The sequence below is a fragment of the Lagopus leucura genome, unplaced genomic scaffold (genome assembly GCF_019238085.1).
Source record: "Lagopus leucura isolate 7727_CA_CO unplaced genomic scaffold, USGS_WTPT01 Super-Scaffold_100009, whole genome shotgun sequence".
NCBI classification, from domain to species: domain Eukaryota; kingdom Metazoa; phylum Chordata; class Aves; order Galliformes; family Phasianidae; genus Lagopus; species Lagopus leucura.
Genome location: NW_024962266.1, coordinates 15,371,257 through 15,392,006, shown reverse-complemented (window position 1 = coordinate 15,392,006; position 20,750 = coordinate 15,371,257). Strand labels below are relative to the sequence as shown.

Below are 20,750 nucleotides of genomic sequence, written 5' to 3'. Positions count from 1 at the left end.
ATATTATTAGTCTTCTGGGAACCAAAGATTAACAATATGAGATAAAGCACAGAAAAGAAAAAAAATCTGCCCTTCAAGAAAGTGGTGGTGGGAAAGTTCCAAGTGTAAGCCTTATTAATTGCTTACTAATGAAGCTGAAGTCTAGACTGAAGGTGCAGGCATTCCTCCAGTAACAGTTAGCTAGCATGCCAACTGAAACAGAAACGAAAATGGAATAGGCTACTTCAAGATCCATAGGTCACGGACCAGCTTAGGGAAGTCTGAGATGGAGAATGTATGTTGTTTGACATACCACATCAGAAGTGACAGGAAGGCTTTTAGGAGCACTGCATAAGCAGTATTCTTGTGTAGTAAGACAAGAAATTGTACAATAACAAAGCACATTAAGAGAAATGATTTTCAGTGCAATGCGATTATACCATGAAATTGTCAGCAGCACTGCCACTGTATGAGACTTCACACTGCACTTAACTGGATGTGGGAAAAAAAGTCCTAGACTATAAAGATGGTATTAGGACTAAAGGAAATTTCCATCTCCCCTTTGATGTTTCAGACAACAAACAGAAATTAAAGGTAGTCATTAGACACGTGCCAAAGTGCCTGGAAAAAATTCAGGTGGTCTGCGAATGGGGTATCCTGTATATCATACCCGTGTGCACATCTATCTATCTATGCATAATGTACACACACAGACAACTTCTTAGATGTCCACCTCCTAAAAAAACTGGTGGAACTCCTAACAGCTGTTTTTATTAAATGTTATCCAAGCAAACATAAATGAGCAGAAGTCAGAAGTTCTCAACCACTTCCACAGTACAACATGAATTACTGGAAAAAACTACAGCTGTAGTCACCATTCTCTGACTTTTCCTCTCACTTCTCTCAGTTACAGAGCATAAATACTTACAAGAATAACATACGAAGCAAACTAATTCAGAACTTCTTTAAAACTTTTTTTTTTTTTTTTTTTTTTTTTTTTTTAAATAAGCAATGGATCAAGATCAAACGTCTTCTAAAATATTGTTTCCAAGCTGAGTAATGTACTATAGAGCAAATTACTTAATAAAGCCTTTGAACATTATTTTCGGTAGGTCAGATTTGCTGATTACTGCAATAATTCAGGGAAAATTCGTAATCCAGTTCTACTGGTATTTAGAAATGGCTGATCATGCTCATAGAGCTTAAACTTTCCAACAAGGGACCAAAGATCTGCCTTGCCAGCTACTAAGATAGAAAGTTTATCTTGCCTCTTGGCTTTTAAAATGAGTATTGCTTCTGAGGAAATAGAAACAAAAACATGCAGAAAAGCACAACACAGTAAAAACAGTTCTAAAAATAAAAGGAGGATTTAAAAAACAAAACAAAACAACAATCAACACAAGACAGCTGGAAATCATGACAGCCAAACATTTCCAGTGTGCAGCCTTTCTCCCATAGCACTAGGAGTCATTTAGAAATTTTCCCAGTTTGGTAATCTTCCATGTCAAATGTAAGCCATCAGATCTTCCTGATTAGAGCAGGCTGTCTAAACTTCTTGTCTTTAAGAGCAAATGTGTTGGAGACCACTGAATGCTGTTCAGCCATGTAATTTCTCCATTACTGGAATGCATACTCTGAAATAAATGTTATTGGCTACCTTTTAGAATTTTTTTAAATTGATATTTGGGAGGGAAAGGAATAGAGTGGTAATATATATGTTAAATATCAAACCAATTCAATCAAAAATATCCAGTGTAACACTTGGAATCATGCAATCTCAGTTAATGGAGAAACTGGCCAGTAGGGATAGGATATCAGAATTCATGCATCTGCTTGGAGGATCAAATTTGATCTGTATGTCAAGAGCTGTGGTATTGCTCTTCTCCTGATGCCCCTAAATCCTGTATACAAACTTTTATCACTATAAAGCAGCTTGATAATTCACCACTGTCAGAAACATTGAAGCAATTACCACCCAATTGTCTGATAATCATTCATATAAGGAAGGCCATTAACATTACACAAACAGATTAGCAAACGAATAAATTAGAATGAAAAAAGGTTCATTCCTGCCTCTGGAAATGTATTTTAACTTTTCCCTTTCGCTGCATCAAATAATGTTTTTTCAGACTTCCCTCTAAATTCTTTCTGGGTTATTTTGGGACAGGGTTTCTGACACAGATGAAAGACATGAAGTGCAGAAAAGATTGGTTATGGCTTTGGTAAGGGCATTATTTGTGATGTTTGTTCTCAAGGCATGATGAATTTTGTCATGAAGCAATTTCCAGGTAAAATAAAACTATATACTTAAACTATTTGCAGTTTCCTGTACCATGTTGTCTTAAGCAATCTGCCACAGAATTTCACAACTCTGCTGAAATCTTCTCATTTCCATCTCTGTTTATTCACAAACAACTTTACAGTTTTGTCCTTGAAGCAAACAGTTCATGTCCTTGGTCCTGCATAGTTCTTTGGTCTCCACACAATTTCTGCCCTTTGCTACACTTACAGAACTAGAAAAGGCCCTTCATTGTGGTAGGATAAATAAACTGTCTTCCAGAATAGTCATTCAAGTAATCTTTTCTGCATCTATTCTCATTTGATTGTGTCCTCCTGGAGTACAAATACCCAGAACTCTGTGTACTTCTAAAAGTCCTCTTGTGCTTTGTACAGTAGCATTAACATGACACCCTCCCTCACGTATTCTAGAATTTCACTTTGGTTTTAACAACCTTATCATGCTTTCCTTTCAAGGAGATCTGGCAGTTCTTTTCTATCACTGCCAGCTGCAAAGCTCTATGTTTACAGTAGGATTTATTGTTTTAATCCCAGCACACATCAGTCTGAAGAAACATGAGTGGGGTGAACTGGCACAAAGTGCAGTACTTAAGATTATCTGAAAGTGTTCAACTTTGTTCAAATTTAATTCCAGCATACCTGTGCAATTTATTGATGAAAATATTACCTAGGGATAGTCCAAAAATACTGAGTGAGAATCTCCACTGGTTCTTTCAACAATAAACAAACTAAACAAATATTTCCCTTTGGGTTAATTTTTGATGCACCTGCGTTTCTATTAGCTGTATTCGTCTCTATCCTACTCGTCATAACCAAGAACTTCCCACTTGTGTTTTTATCCAAACCTTCACTTAAACCTCTCTAAGAATCATTGCTAAATTTAGTCTAAAACATTAGTCTGTATAACTAACTATTTAAACTGGTACATTACTTCCATCTTCTTTCTGTGTATCTTTAGCTAGTATTAATTTCAAAATTTGTTTAAAAATCTGTATTAGACAAGTGAGATGATAAAGGTCTGTGTGCCTTTGACAAGCACCATTTTCAATACTGGTGAAATACACAGCACTTCAAACTACACAGTGCTTTTGCCAAATTTTCTTGCACTCATCTTGCCATTCAAAGTCTCCGTAGCGCAGTTACTACCTCTCCTAACCATGCAGACACCAGTAAACATCTGATTAACTTCTTCATGCAAACACCTGAGGCAAAGTATTTGCATTTTGACAAATTTTCTTCTTGTAACTCTAATTCCCATCTCTCAGACCTTTTCCTCACCAATTTATGCTGATTAACTGTAAGCATGAATAATTTTTCATGGTCTTACCTTGGGACCTTCGGGGCCATTTAATCCAGGTACTCCAATATCTCCTGGAAAACCCTAAATAAATCAGACAGACCAATGATTTATAGCCTAGGAATGTTTCCAACATGCATATTTTGTTTCTGCCCATTCATTTAACAAATCTGAATTGTAGAAAAAAGAACTAAATTTGTTTTACCATTCCCAATACGTCAGAATTCATTAAGCACCCTCTAAGGGCTTGGATAACTGACAGATTTCAGACAGCTTTCATTAAACTCATTTTAGCAGATGTCAGTATGGATTTCAATTCTCTTAACATGGGACTTTTTAACCGCTGAACAGTGTTTGTTATTAAACCGTAGGACTGGTCTTGATACACAAAATACTCACAAAATAGCCAATACCAGGTCTTGTATTCACAAATTCAACTTTAAAAAACTTTTTAAAATAAGCTTAAACAGAAGCTGGAGTCCTTTAATCCTTGGCCTCACTTTAAGGACAAGATCACTGCAAGATTAAGAATATGGTAAAAAGCCTTTTGCCTCCAAATCAGTAGGAGCTAATCCAGGTCTGGCTGGCAGTAAATGAAGGTCCCTGGCATGCAGTGTTATTTGGAATAAGCTTTTGTGAAACACTGCTTGGTGCAGATTCAGCTGTTGGTAAAGAAAGCCTATATATGTAAGTGAAATTAATCAAGTAAGAGGATATATTTAAAGATTCAAAAGCCACTTTTTAGGCTCTCTAACTGTGAAAGAGGTCTAAAAATTGTCTCTATAGTGGATAACAGTTAGCCATACTTTATTCTTTTCAATATTCAATTGAACTTCAAATAAAGATTATTATAATTTCTAATGCTTATTCATAATTGGCTAAAACCACACAGAAAAAAAAACAAACCACGACAAAACCCCTCCACATCTCAAAAGAGAAAATACTAAATAAATAAACAAAAGAAATCAAGTTTACCAGGTAAATAAAAATCATAGAAAAGTAATAACTTGGTAAATAAAATATATCCCTTCACCCTCAGCTAGAACAGTAGAGCTGCCACATCATCATAAATAATATTTAGTGCATCACTGTTTCTATTTGCAGATATCTCTTCCATTTTCTTTTTATGACTTGTTCTTAGCAGTATAGAGTAAGAGTTTTAAGAAAAGATGTTGACAGGATAAAAATATTTTAGGAGCTTTATATGTTAAATCAAACACAAACATATAAAACTAGAATACAATTGCAATTTCTTAAAAAAAACAAACCCCTTAGTATTAGCTGTTGAATATTAATGAGTCATAAAGAAAACACACTAAACACTGAAAAAAAGAACCAAGCTGAGCATTCAGAGGAACTGGAACAAACCTAAGACACAGCATTTCACAAAGCATCGTGTTGGTCATATTTTTTCTGCCATGAAGCAACTGATAGACCTGCGCAACAATTGCTACGTGCCTCTAGGTGGCACTTTGACGTGACAAAGGCACTCAGATAACTAATTTTCATCTTTGAATCAATCAACATTTCTATGCAGTTTGTAAGAGGTTTTTTGGGTTGTTGGTTTTTTTTTTTTTTTTTGGTAAGTTTTTTTTTTTGTTTTTTTTTTTTTTTTTTTTTTTTTTTTTTTTTAGGTAAATAAAATGGGCAGCCATATCTACTGAAAAACACTGAAGAGGTAGGTCATGCTTATCTGAAATACACCATGAAATACACCTTTCCGTAACTTAAGTTTACTGATTTACAGACACTACATAGCTACACAGGAGCTGGGAGATCAATGTACATTTTACAGCTGTAATAGGCATTCTGTACAGGTTACTAAGAACAAAACCTCACTTGATATTACGACATCTAAGGGAGGTTACAGAGTAGATTCTGGTCTTGCCATCAGCCAGAAACCTGACAGCTGGCAGGCTACAAATTATTTCAAAATCTTGCTGCAGAGGTGGCTTTTTGCCAGCAAAGCACTTAAGAGTTCACTCAGCTTAATCATACTAGAGAGTGCCAGAAAATAACTACAGTGATCACCTGCCTAAAAGCAAAGGTAGTTTAATCTCAACGTGGAAGTTGCGTTTTGTGCCGAACAATTTAAATATAAAATAAATTCTGGAAATAAATGAAATTAATATGTCTAGTTCTCATTTATCTACAAAATACTTAATTAAAAACAATCCAAATGTGAAGGCTGCTACTATTTTAGGGTTTGTGTTTCTGTAGTGAAGTCACTTCTCACAGATATGAAGAAATTGCAAAGACTATTGTTTTTCTTTTGTTTGTTTTCCTGTTCTGCTGCTAAATAGAAACAGAATATCAAATATTTGGAAGTCACACCCCCTTACCACTAGGAATTCTCTTGCATTTGCAGAAACCTGCTCATTCCAAGCAGTTTCCACATGCCATTTGTCAGCATCACACCCTCCAGCTCCCCAGCATCTCTCAGTGGGTTGGGGATGTGAGCTGTGGTGCAAGAGCAACAGAGAGCAAAAATCTCTTTTCAGCTGACAAATGTTCCTGCTTGGAAAAGATTTTATCCAACAGCATGCTGTGTTTCATTTGAATGAATATTTAGAATAAATTTTCAGAAGCAGATTGGATGGGTGTTGCTACTGATCTTGAGCAAGAAACTTCAACAGAGCTTTAGTAATACTTATTATCAAATTACCAAAGATAGATTTCTGCTTAAACCACAATTTCTCTGAACTGAGAAAATGAGAGCTGCAATTTTACATTCTCAAGTAAATGCTTTTTTTTTCTTCTTCTGAAAGGACATGCTATCCAGAAAGACAATTCAATAAATCTTTCTTTTTTTTTTTTTATAAAAGCTTGATGTCAGCATTTTTGAAGGGCAGAGACCTTTTTTTTCCCCAGCAAACCTTCAATTGTGATTTTGGAAAGGATAAAGAAAGGAATCTAATATACAAATCACAAACATACAATTACAATTTGTCAAAGAACAGAAAAAAACCAGCAATCCTGTATTACAGTAGATATTACAGTAAAGCTTCACAAGGCATTATTGCTAAGACATCAGCATGGTGATGCTGTTGGTTTGAGTATTTGCCTAGTTGAACAACGCAGATATGTTCAGCCATGCTCACTGAGACACTAGAAAATTATTTTCTTCTGAGAGACAGAGGTACTGCATCTAGTGGAGTCTATTTCATAGAGTGTGCAAGACCCTATCCTGGCCCTCCCAAATACCTCCTCCACAGACCTGGTTGGCTGCTTTATGACCAAGAAAGTGGCTGGTGATTCATAGCAGCACTGGCCACCAGTCAACATATTAAGGATGGTGTCTTGCTGTGTTCTGGAAATCTACAATGCAAAATGGGAAGAGCTTAGGCAAGAACTTCAGTGCAGTTCTGCTATCTGCCAACATTAAAGCATCGGCAGAGACATTAGGGAAGGTGATGCTGCAGACTGTAGCAAATGTCCATGCTATTATCTGCATGTCCATACACATCCCACCACATCTAGACCTAGGCCATGTGCCAAAAGGAAGAATTTTCAAATTCATTTCTTGCAAGATGAACAGGAAAACTCAAGGGGGAAATTAGTGCTGGTGTTTAAAATCAAACTGAAGACTTCCCCCCCCCCCCCCCCCCCCCCCAGTCTAAGCAGATTCAGAACTCAAGTAAATACGTTGTCCTGGCAAAGCAGCAAAAATCAAGTTTGATTTATTTGTACATCCCTTCATTTCTAGGGTGAAGGTATCCCAAGACAAGCCTGCCTGAAAAAGGAAAGTCTCCAAGACAAATGCATAACTCTGTGAAACAGAAGACTGTTACTACTGCTTTCATAACATTGTCTGTACAACTCAGAACATCGTGTGATAAGATAAAACATGCACTGAAAATAAACTTGTTTTCTCTTTTGAAATGAACAACTCAAAGTAACCAGTGATTCATTTAGAAAACACTCAGATGTATTTTTTTCCTTCACAAGCTACTGCATTCTGCATGAAGCAAAGCAGCTGAATCCCATATGAGAATTTTCTTGAAAGAATAAGTTAACAACTTCAGATGAAAATAATGCACAGATGAACAAAGATCTATTGAAGACAATGACTAATCCCTCTCTGCTCCAGATGAAACCCATTTATAATACTCAGAGCACATCTGAAGGAAACTATCACCATTCTTGAAGGATAATTCATTGTGATTTGTAGAACAAAATTTACCAATAAATGAAGTATTCTGAATACACACAGAAGCCTGTTAAAAATTTGACTAATTTCATTTTCATCAGGAATGACCACTGCACACTTCACTGTACATAGTGTGTAAAAAGCCAAGTCCCTGGGAGAAGGAGCAAAGCCTGTTGGGTTTGACCTGTTAGTTGCCTGTCTTTTTGGAAGCAGCAGCATGATTAGAAATATGACACCAGGACTGTCTTGTAGGAAAACCTGTACTTAATTACTCTTGTTGTGCCGCTGGCAACAAAAGCTGGCTTATTTTCATAAGAGCAAGTAGAGAAAGTAAGATACTACCTAGAGTTCTAAAAGAAAAATACCAACTTACAGAACTTCTGGAATTTGAGTTTTTCAAGATCCTGATATACTGCTGTCCTAACTCCCTGCTGTTTTTTCTGTTTCAGAAATGGTGACTGTTTTTATGTCTGCACATGAGACAGGCAGAACTTTCACTTACACGGATCAATATTGTGCTACCAAAGCAAGGAGAGACACCACTTTGTAGTCTTAAACCTTTAGCCACTTTGCAGATGGGCATCCAGAGGAAAATATTGAGTTGCTCACATTTTGATTACTTAACATGTAGCATTTAATTCGCCATAAAATGGCTGGAGTAATTTCACACACCTGAGCAAAAGAAAATGTTGTCTCCTGTACAGTTCATAGCATTTTTCCTTATATGTCTTGGTATAAATGCCCAAAAGCACCCAAATGAACAATTCTGTGACAGAATCAGAATCAGTTTCTCTGTACAATTCAGTAATACTGCAGTATTATACCCAGTTCTCAGGCAGCTGCTGAGCCAAATTCAAGTGCTTGGCAATTCTTACTACGTCACTGGTGCTTGTTCTTTGCATTCCTTCCAAATTAAGTTTTTTTGTATGAGATAAATAAGCAGTGAGGCTTGGAGAATCTCATTTGTAAACAAGCTGTAGAACTCAAGTGTTTGAGAAAACACGAGACCCATTCAAGGTGTGAGCTCTTAAAACTGATTCAGATAAGTACTAATCCTAATCATATCAGTGAATGAGCTACTTGTTTTAATCAAGGATTGCATAAATATTTTGTATAAAAGAATAAGAGCTAGATTTTTTGTTTCTGTATGGAGAACATCACATTCATTGGAAACAATTGAGTAAAAAGTATTTTCTGATTCAACTAAGTCAACAGTCCTAGAGGTAAATGCATTTGCTTCATAGATCTCAGTAATTTAGAACATACAGTTTATCAAGTAATTTCTTACCTCAGGACCTGGGGGACCCATTGGTCCTTGGGATCCAGGTTCTCCAATTTTTCCCTTAAGAAAGGGGAAACAATTTTTGATTATTTAAAAACAATAAACCAAGCAACAACAACAAAAATCTAAATAAAACAAAACAAAAAACCCAACATCAGAAAGTTGGTATTAAGATTTTTAAAACATTTATCTAGGAAAAGCCATGAGAGTGGTGAGATGACTTTTCAACTAAATAGAAATATCTATACCTTCCTCTCTTTGCATCTGAGAGTAGTAGTTCTTGTTGAAGTCACAAGAAAAATGCCAATTAGTTTTAGAAAAATAAAAGTGGGAGCTTTGGGCTGGTCTATGTAGTTGTATGAAGCAAAACTTGAAATATGTAGCTGTTTCCATAATAAAGAACCATACATTTTTCAGAAGTTGGAAATAAGTGTTAGAGAGAATGGCTTATAAACGTATCTCTACAGCTTAACAGTCATTTATGGCCAAGAATGTTAAAGGCTGTTTTGTGATTAACATTAAATTAATGTTAATAAATTAACATTGCAAATATTACTGTAAATAATAAACATTGTAATTTGCTCTACAGGAAAATTGGACCCATCCCAAATGTAATAGTGACTTTAAGGTATATCTTCTCTCAAACATTTTTAAACATTTGCTGCTGCGTCCATAGCTGGGTGTTACTCAAGCTTGACTTGAAATTTTTTTTTGATGTTTTTAATGGAAGTAACTTCAATGTAAATGCATTCTATACATTTCAACATGATGTTAATCGCAAGAGTGAGGTCTTTCTGTTTAACAGAAGTCAAGATGCTGATCACAACTACTGAGGAAAACGTTTAATGCACATATTCATTTTTAACTGCAAACAGGCCAGTTTCCCCATAGAAAGTTAAACAAACTTCCATAAGTATTTTGCAGAATCAGGGTTAATATTTCAAATTCTCATATATATATCTATATAATTATTTAATTTAATAATAAATATTGATTTAATAAAATAAATACACAAATTCTTATATATATGTATATATGTACGTATGCATATAAGGTCTAAGAGTCGATGACAAAAACTGAGACTGGTGTGATTTATTCTTTGAAAATATTAGCTAATAACTTTCAATTCTCCACAGAAAGGAGGCTGTTAACAGTGCTAAGAACAAGTGAGAAAAAAGCCAGGTAACCCTTTGCTGCCCCAACATTTACAATCCGAGCAGAAGCACTAGCACTACACACGAGCTTTTAAAGCTGTTACCAATCAGTAAATACTTGAAATCCCTTTGAGAGATGACTGGCCATTATTAAGAAGATTTCCCATGCTCTCTCCAAATTCACCTAGCCCAAACAGTCATCTTAGAAGTTCCCAAAGCTGTTATTGGATTTGTTTCTAACATTACTGATATGTATTCTCCCAGCAAAACGGTCAAAATGAGTGACAGAATGACTAACATAATAAGCATTTTCATATTAAAATCAGACACATCTACTGGACTCTGTAATACTGTCTGACACACAAAAGCAGCTTAGACCTTCTTCTTTGTACTTCTTGATGTAGGTAGCTTCTAGAAGATTGTATGCAGCAGGAACATAAAATACAAAGTAGTATCCAATACAGTAACACGTAGTAATACATTGAGAGCAAAAATTTATGTTTAAACTTACTTGGGGTCCAGGTTTTCCCCTGATTCCTGGAGGTCCCGGTGAACCAGGAGCACCCTGAAAAAAAAAAAAAAGAAAAAGAGAGCGAGCCATTAAATGCAAACAAAAACATGTTGTGCTACACTGAAAACAACAGATTGCTACATTGCCCAAAACAATTTAAAAAAACCCAAAAAACTGTGGGATCAGAAATGACTTCTAACATTCTGCTCTTAACAAGAGTTCTCAGGGGATGGCCTAGGAAGGCCCCTCCACATGTGCTGCTAGCCACAGCTGACCCAGGTGAGGTGCAGAGGAAACTCAAGGTTCAAGGGAAAGTCCCCCTTGCAACTCTTAGCAGGTCTCAGGTTACACCAAAGTTATTTTCTAATTTGATGTATCTCTTATAACAGATAAAAGCCAGAACTTTGCCCATGCCCTTTACTTGTCCTTTTTCACTGCTTTCCTTAATTAAGTTTTAATTAGAGTTTCTTAAATAAATGTTAATTCAGTGGCATCCAGTAACTACTATTATGCATTTTTTTCTGTGAAGCTGACATAGTATTTTAAGACTCAGAAACAAAACCAACCAAACAAACAAAAAGGCTGATAATGCACAATTCTGTAAAAAACAAACTAACAAAAAAAAAAAAAAACCAACATAACCATGGGTTACCTTGTCTCCAGGGTACCCCTGATCTCCTGGATCTCCTGCAAGGCCATGCTCACCCTAAACAACACATTGTATGCAGACACATTTATGGTTTAGAATTAGATACGGAGAAAGATTAATTCAACATTTAGCACTGAAAAGTAACAGAGATCTTTGAAAGACAATGAAATGGGCAATAGCACAGGATAGTCTTTTATGTTCCATAGTAAATGCTTTGTCCAAAAGTTTGTCAAAGTATCAGGTCTGGGGCAGAAGTACTTAAAGTTAATTTTAGTTAATTACTTAAAAATTAAAGTTGAAAGAGATAACAAACCAAAAGCAGAACCAGAAAAAAATGTGAAGCAAGTTATTTTACTCAAGACATGATGAAAGAAGTTTGAAAGAACTACATCTCTGAGATAATAGAAATATTTAAATCACCTTATCACCTTTCATTCCAGGCTGCCCCATATTTCCTGGAAGACCCTATTAAAATGAAGAAAAAAAAATCCAGTGTATGCCTGTCATTTGGAAGGCAGCATAGAGACCTGGCTGCAGGAATGTTCAGTGCCATACCATGGGCCCTGGAATTCCTGATGGTCCACTCAGTCCTGCTGGCCCCACGTCTCCCTGTGGGACAGCAAAAAAAAGTGGCTATATTAAACATTTGACCAAGTGGAGCAACTTAGAGAATGATAACTGTACTGTTTTCTGTATTACAAAGAGAAAACTGAACCTTTTTCAGGCTAAAAGTTTGGTTGAAAAGTATTCATATTATAAGCCCTCTATGGTTCCCATCCACTTCAGCAGAAATACCAGCAACCAAAAGTCCCTCTTTTCAGAGTGGTGCACTGTGCGATGCAGGATTAGGAAGCCTTCCTTGTACTGCATCCATGCATTCAGTAAGTGGCTATCACTTTTAGGGTTACATGGCAACAATACTGAATAAACATTGAATTTGGCTTAAAGTAATGATTCTGCTTTCAGTTGTGACAACTGAGGTTCTTCATATCTCAGTTAGTTCTATAAGTTAAAACAGAGATTTGATTCTCCTAACATATAAACAATGTTAACATAAAATCTGACGGACGTGCAACTTCTGTTCTTATGTACCTTCTAGCCTTTTCTGCATACTTCCTTTCTGAGATTTAAATCTTCAGTTTCATGACAAAAAAAAATGAACCAGAATTTTAAAAATTAAGAATCTTAAATGATCAACACAACTTCACAAGTAATATTAATGAAAGATTGTGAATGAAACAAAAAAATTGATCCAGCAATAGCTAAAACTATATTACAGATAGGGAAGCCTACTTTATACATATTCTGCCTCTGAAAAAGAAAGGGGGAAAAAAAAGCCTTATACCTCTGTGGCTATACAGGAATGTAGAAGTAAATATCAATACAAATACAAATATCTTCACCCGAATGTAAAGATGTGATACAGAGTTTAGATCACTGATAAGGAAAGAGTTGAATAAGTATTTGAAACTGCCTTCTGCCTACAACAGCTTTGCTGTATGGTAGCACACATTGTTCAGTTTCATTGAAACCGGCTAGCGGTCAGGAAACAAATTGCTTCAGCCACATGAAGCATGCTTTGTCCACCACTTCCATGTGACAAATGAAACAAAAAAAAGGTTTTTTTTTTTTTTAGCCTCTCAAAAAAGACAGAATACTCAGAAAGAAAAAAAAAATACAAAAATCAATGCTTCCTAGTATTAGGATTTTTTTTAAGAAGGAAAAAAGTCATTTTAAAAGAAAGGCTATCACTGATAACTGTGCTTGCAAATTCTCTCAAAATTGTCATACCAATACTCATGGCTGGGCAAATCTTGAGAGACCGAGAACTGTCATATTGCCTGAACAAGGGACATAAGAAAATGGAGGCCAGGGTGCACAAATCCATTTGGAGAGTAAGCACAATATGGGAACAGGACTGCACCACACAAACCATCTGTGGTGATGCAAATCTCACGAGTGTTGGTGAAATTCTGCTACAGTTCCCTTTACAGGTCCCCTGTAAAGAAGCTCTGCAACACAGTAAAGCTCTTCCAATCACTTCCTGACAGGGACACTGGACATCAGAGCTGTTATATGATGTAGTACAGAATCTCCAACAGATGGTGCATAATAGCATATTTTCCCAATCATGTCTGTACGCTTGTAGTATCCACACAGGTATCATGCCATTAATACTGAAATCTTCCTTAGCTGGGTTCTAATCTTATTTCAAAATCCCAGTCAGACTTTCTGATGCCTTGGAAACTTCCAAAGCTGTTCAGAAATCTGTAACAAATATTGCTGCAATATTTTCCTCAGCTGCAAAATCTTACCGTATCAGTAAGCAAACACAGAGTTAACTCCGGCTGAGCAGCATTTCTAACATGTCTTGGCTCAATGGAAGAGAATACCTTTAAAAACACTACAAGATATCTATAAGATCTATTAAACTGTCAGAAGAATGCATGATAACCCTATCTTACTGAGCTGTATTTGCACCTCATAAGTACGTGTCTGTACATATTTTTATTCATACATTTTTCATCTCAAGCAATAAATGTTGAAAATAGTTCATTTGCAAAATCATTTCTGCCCCTTAAACTGTCTGTTTTTCAGCACAGATATGTTCAGCTCAACTACAAGCACAGGTGTAAGAATCAAAGGTGCTCTCTTCTCCATCAAAGACCCTTAATTCCTTGCGGTCAAATGGAGCAGCATCAGATGATGTAAAGTTCCCAGCACTTCATGGGATGGGGTGTGTCAAACTAATTCTGACAAAAGATGTGAACATGAGCACATGCCCTGCAAAGTGCTTTTCCAAATTGTCACACTGAAAAACTCAAAAACTACAAACAAGAAGAACTAGCTTAGTAATTACATGCGATAAGGAAAAATATGTCTGTTCCTGTTCTTTACCTTTTGTCCTTTTAGTACAAGTTTCGTAAAGCAGGAGGGCACATAATCAATGCTTTTACATAGGCAGAACAGAGCAAAGGGGAGCTTATATAAATGGGAGCTGGCAGGCCATTCACATGGCAGAACGTGTACTGACCTCATGTTGGTCAAAACCTAAATATGCCATCACTTTTTTTTTTTGTCATTATGCTTGTATTTTTTTGAAGTTTATAAATGGTTAAGACTTCAGCTGGTGATTGACTATAATTTATTTTGCAGAAAAGTATTGACACTCAATTGCAGTATAAATGACTGCAACTCAGCAATATGGTTAAGTAGAGCTTTGACCTTGTATACATTTGTGCTCATGAATTTTAGAAAGGGATAAACTGATAAATTTAAGACAAAATAATCAGTAACAGCATATTTACAGAAGCAGTATGTGATAGGTTTCAAAAAAAAAATCTCAAGTACATTTATGTAATTATCAAAATCCTTCAGATAAAATTTCTAAGAACGCTGTGTAAGAAAGAAAAGCAAACTATAATTCAAACCAAATTCTCAAGAGTGCAACTTATAATCTCATGAACGGGCCAACTGGCCCAAGTATGTCAGCTGGCAAGATTGCAACAAATCATATCTGCATGATAAAGACTGGAAGCCACAGTGGTTCCTTCACCAAGTTTGTGCACCTCCACCATAGCAATGCCATAACAATCCCAATCATGTAGGAAGAGACTTCTTAATAGCAATATTTTTTTGTTTTAATTGTGTCGCTAAGAAAATGGTGATGACAGCTGAGCTGTCATACTTCAAAGGTGAAGTTAGATGATCATCAGTGTAAACTAACAAACTTATCAAGAATGTTTCTCAAGTTATAAAATAAAGCTGACCAAAGGAAAAAAATAATCTACATTGGACACTACCATGGCTTTCTTAACTTGCGTATAAAAATGCTATTAGCTCTTGTGTTACAAACTGTGAACGCTGCAGGGTAGCTGGCCTTGATTGAGCCAACACTGAAAATCAAACCCAGGTTCTCTAACATTAAACACTGGAAGTACTTGAATAATGAAGTAATTCTACATGGTACAGGAGTATCACAGTCAGTCCCACTTCCTCTGCAACTGTTCATGTCGCAGATCTTCTCCTGTGCAACTGAATTTATATAAATGCAGTTTGAAAATTCACAGTGGGCAGCACAACATTCTTTAAAAAATGTACCAGAAACCTAAACTGAAACTGCATTCAAAAAGTTATTTTGCATGAAGTTTGGAAGCCACATATGAGAATGAATGAAGGCTGTGGACATCCTTAAAAAAGGATGCCTGAAAGCATTGTACTCTTTCAAAAAGTAATATTGCATTTAGGAATAGAAACTTGAAAAATGTGGTTATTTCAAACAAAATATCTATACACATCAGATTAGAAATAAGGACACACAAATCAAACCAAATATAGAAGTGCTTCATAGCCAGCACTACTACAGTAATTTTATACTGCAATTTCAATCATCACTATCTAATCCAATCTGTTTAAACAACTGTCAGAATACATGGATTATTGTATTTATTTGTGTTATTTCACAAATACAAAAGACAAAAGTTCTAATGAAGCCACATCAAGATTATAATAAGCATGTACTCACTCTTAGTCCTGGAAATCCAGGAGGACCAACACCACCAACAATTCCCTACAGTGGCAACAAATTTTAGATTTTAATATATGTTTATTCACTCTTAGTGATCTGAAAAGAAAGTAATTTGGAATTTATATAGAGGGGTTTTCATTGTATAAAATGTCTGACTGCAAAATTGATCACATGGTATTTGTATCATGAAATTATTCCTGCATTACCAAGGAATATACAATTTTTTTACCCCGATTATTTCAACTGGAAAGAAGAAAAAGTTTTGGGGTGGAAAAAAAGCAAACACCAGGAAAATTTACATAGATTCCTTTAAAACATAAATGGAACAACAGCTCAGTGTGTTGAAAGACCTTTGGAAAATACTCTCTTGATGGCAAAAATATTTCTTGATATAAACTATATACTTGAGTTTTCTTCAATAAGAAATTTAGTAGTGCTCTGCTACCATATGTGTTGTGCTCAAGTTTATCTCAACTGAGGCCAAAATTCTCAACACTGCAGAAAATAGAGCAGCCAAGTCCATCAGCACGGCAGCCCCTGCAGCTGCAACTCTGTCCTCTTGACTGAACAAGCCCTGCAGGGAGAGTCTGAGGGGAGAAGTGGGAGAAGTGTTGCTGCCTGTTTAAGATAGCAGCAAAATCAGTTGTCTTGACAAATTAGAAGGAACTTGTCAGCAAATATTTTTGTTCCAACAGGCTTCTTGGAAATAGTTAAGTTTACTCTTGGATCCAGTTTTTCTGAGTTTGTTTCTGTTGAAGTACTATTCCTCCTCAGATCTTGTGAAAAGACATCTCTGCCCTGTCAGGAAAAGAGGGCGACTTAGGAGCATGAGGAGAGAGGGAAGAACTCACCTCTTCACAGCATTGGCAAGCTGCAGGTCACAGAGCCCCTCAGAGTGCTCTCTGTGTTGCTATTGCCTGACATTCTCATAAAGGGAATTTTGCCTCAGTGAACAGAAACATAAAATACTTTTTTTCCACTGTTCCAAAACGCTGGAATACTGCAGCAGCAAAATTTCTAAAATAAGTTCTAATAGGAAAAGGCAGGCCATCAGCAAGAACTCTTGCCCATTTACTGATCCACATAGCCCAAAGGCTGGTCCACATAAGAACAGCCTTTAAAGACAAACTGATTGGAATTTCCAAAGCAGCACCCAGCAATAAGAGTTGATTTAAATCAGCTGCTCTTTTGCCCAGCGCTGGCTGACTGTTTGTCTGGCCCAGAGTTTTTTTCACTGATTTCTCATATCAAATGAAACTTGAGTTTTGAGTCTGCTGCCAGGGTTCCCCTACAAATGCAGTGTGACAGCAAGCTCCTTTGAGAGTGGCCGGTAAAGTAACTTGACTGTGCTGCAGTTTGAATACCACTTTAAGCCTGCACACACAGCCAAGGACAAAGCTGTTATCATACTGATTATAACACAGTAAATGACATACTTGTATCCAAAATGACATAATTGTATTCAGTAGCAATTCAAAGAACAAAATCAACCATCAAGTCCAGAAACATGTGAAAGCTGCAGCTTTGGCACACAGGCAAACACAGGCAAAAAACCAATTGCTAAGGTGACCCTAGAATAATCATTTAATTAGCAGTACAAAATCTTATTTAATGCAAGAATTTTGGAAGACAGAAAACATTCATTAGTAATGCAATGAGGTCAGTAAGACATCTGATTCTCTGGGAGGTGCATGCTCTCAGTAGCTATCAGGTTCTTTTCTCTCTCTTTTAAAAGAACTACTTATTACAAAAGTATCTTGCACCTTCCACATAAAATTAACAGTCCAGTATTTCTCTGTGAAAACTTCAGTATCTTTCTTTTCAAACATAAATCTTTCTGTTTGGGAGGGGAGTTAATACTGAGCATTATGCATTTTACCATGATAACATGATACTTACAGGATTCCCATCTGGCCCTGGGGGACCTCTGTCTCCAAAGTCACCAGGAAAACCCTAATGCAGAATAGAGAATTGTTCTTTAGTATCCTAGACAAAGGAAGTCTAAATACCAAATTCCCATATGTATTAAAAGTCAAGATATCAGCAAGAGGGTTTAGAGAGAGAGGAGAAGGAACTGGAAAAGCTGAAAGTTTCAGCTACACAAATCAAACGGTACTTTGTTGTCTTCTAAAATCATAACCAAAAGAGATACAACTAAAAGATGTAGAGAAAAATTAGATGACTGAATGTCTTGAGAGCAACATTAAATACGATTATTTCAGTTGTTTGGAATCTCTTTTCCTATTTAGTAATTCAAATTCAAGATTATTTTTTCTCCTGTACCCTACCACATTCATTAAAATATTTGTCTTTCCTTCCTCCCTTATTCTTCCATCAACATTAATGGCTGCAGACTCGGTGGGGAATACATTTGTTAGAAATCAGGTTTTTCATCCTTGTAGCACAGTGCTATCCTTAACCAATTTGTACACTTGTCATAGTCTGCACTTAGAGACTGAAACTATAAGTCAAACCAGACATAGTAGCATCTCATTCTATCAGTTTTGATTCCAGAGACTGAATTATTAAGACAAGGATTATCAAACATAAGAATGCAGAAGAATTCTGACTAGCATAATTAACTGTTGAAGTTTAAAAAAATATTTCCATTTCTTGCTTGAGAAGCAAAATGATACGGAAATACACCACCATCTTGCTCTAATCCTACTTGCTGCCTCATCAGGTTTTGCAGACTATTTTACTTCTTTCCGATGGAACGCAACAATATAACAAAAGTTAGGAAGGGGCCTGATTACCTACAGTCATCATAATCCCATTCTCAACCACTTCTTCTAATGAATGCTGATAAAACTACACTAGCTACTGAAAAAGAAAGGAATATCCAACACAGGGAAACAGTCAGAAAAGTCTAACGTGGAAATATACTACTGCTACTACCAGGAAATATTGGTAGCATTTCATTACATCAGTGTTACCTTCTAACAGTACTATAAAGCATATGAAGGATGACTATTCATATTAATATAAAACAAACAGGACAGGTTTTCTACAGCTATAATGGACTAGACATTTAAATTGCTATAATTCGCAAAGTCTGTTCTGTCTTACTGGCTGTTGCCTGTAACTAATCCCATACAGAGGAAAACTATGTAAAAACATTCTTGAATGTGGTCGAACTATGTACGTAAAAGCACTGTGTATCGTACTTACAGTACAGACAATGCATTAAAACTACAGGAGACCCAGCCAAGCTTCATATTGCAAACATGTAATGAAAAGAAATGTGATACATATGCTTTCATTATGAATTATTTTCTTTAAAGCATACTGTGTACACAATATAAAAATAAGTTCTCCCTGTACAGTCATTGCTTACTGAATATGTTGTTCTACTTCAAATATGCCAAAGATATTACAAATTCGAATGACCAGTCACTAAACCTGCCAACTGGTAATATTTTGAATTTTACAAGTAAGATCCTTCGTCAGATATCAAACATGACAGCTGTCAGGCTCTCGAGGTGATAGACTAAAAGGGAACAAATACAACTGTTTATGCTTTTTCATAATAGTTTTTTTTTTTTTTTTAATCAGCGAAAGATCACAGCCTCTTCTTTTCTTATGCTTCATATCACTTTCTACAAGCGATAACCATACTCAGGATGTATCATACATCGTGTAATCATACTTTACTACCAGTGAGAATATTTTTTCACCAGCATTATTATTGAAACGTTGTCCAAATAAGTTGCGTTCTAGAACACAAGGTGAGGAGCCTGACTTAAGGCACTATGCAATTTCCATGCCAAATTTCCTTTCATGACAACACCCTATCCCAAAGCACTGCAGTAGTTAACTCAGGGATACTGTGGCAAAAAAAAAAACCCAAAAACTCTCATCACAGCTATCACTGGAGCTGAAATAACTGACACTTTCTAAGTTTCCAATCCAGCAAAGTACTTCAAGCAAGGCTTGGTCCTGATATGAGTAGTCTTTGATCAAGTAAGTAGTTTATAGGAAGGATGTAGAATGAACCTCAGGATTGAGGAAAAAGAGAACATTGCAGAGAAATCAATACCAGATGAACATAGTTAGGAACACTGTGCAGAGGTGCATTGGGTACTGTCACTCTGTCAAACCACTTTGAGTTGGTTTATATAATTTCAAGTCCTCACCAGAGAACAGTTTGGCACTGATAGAAGCTCTGCTTTTGCAGATGAAAAATGCAATTACTTCCTACAGCATACACATCACCAGCTTTCAAAGATGGAAAAAACTATTTAGTGGGGATCAGAAGCCCCTGTGAAGCTTCTTGCTGAGAATAAAATTCACAATGCTTTTGGAGTGCCCTGTTATCACCTCCTCTTCCTTTTCCATACTGAGCACAAGTTGTGCTTTCCATCCATGCTCACTTTCTTCTTAAATGCAGCATGGGACTCAGTGGTACAGCTACCCAGTCCATGTCAACCATGACATATTGATAGCACTGACAGCTCTCACTCAGCAGTCATATACACCACAAAACAGCAATTGAATTAAACAAGCAAATTCAATGTTGTCATAAGGACAGAAGAACCCAGTTCTGCTAACTGAATAATTAAAAAACAGAATCTTACTTTGTTTTTATACTTTATCAGTTTGATATCAAATCAACTTCAGAAAGAACAGTATCAACTTAATGGGACTTCTCTCTGCATGTCTTTCTTTACACTAAAAGGAACTCTGCTGAATGGTAGTGAGTTTTTTGGCTGGTATAAAACAACATATAAAACAAAACATAATAAACAGAATCTTCAGCAATTTTCATCACATACACCTAGGGCCATATGGTGGTAATCACACCACTCCTGCTGAGCATGCTTGTTCAACATGGTAGATGGAGGTCATCTGAACAGCTGAGCACAGCTGAGTGCAGGACTGGAGAATGGAATCACAGTTTCC

The 20,750-nt window shown here is 36.2% G+C and overlaps 1 protein-coding gene across 2 annotated transcripts in view; it reads right to left on the bottom strand.

Annotated features, from left to right (window-relative positions):
- The window catches only part of COL24A1 (collagen type XXIV alpha 1 chain), a 147,868-nt gene that overhangs the window by 60,376 nt on the left and 66,742 nt on the right, over positions 1-20,750 (bottom strand). For both annotated transcript variants that reach the window (XM_042872986.1, XM_042872985.1), the window contains exons 13-20: positions 17,748-17,801; positions 15,846-15,890; positions 11,876-11,929; positions 11,741-11,785; positions 11,324-11,377; positions 10,672-10,725; positions 9,013-9,066; positions 3,605-3,658 (exon numbers count right to left, since the gene is read on the bottom strand). In XM_042872986.1, coding sequence (XP_042728920.1) covers positions 3,605-3,658; positions 9,013-9,066; positions 10,672-10,725; positions 11,324-11,377; positions 11,741-11,785; positions 11,876-11,929; positions 15,846-15,890; positions 17,748-17,801 — 414 coding nt within the window. The remainder of the gene's footprint in view (positions 1-3,604; positions 3,659-9,012; positions 9,067-10,671; positions 10,726-11,323; positions 11,378-11,740; positions 11,786-11,875; positions 11,930-15,845; positions 15,891-17,747; positions 17,802-20,750) is intronic.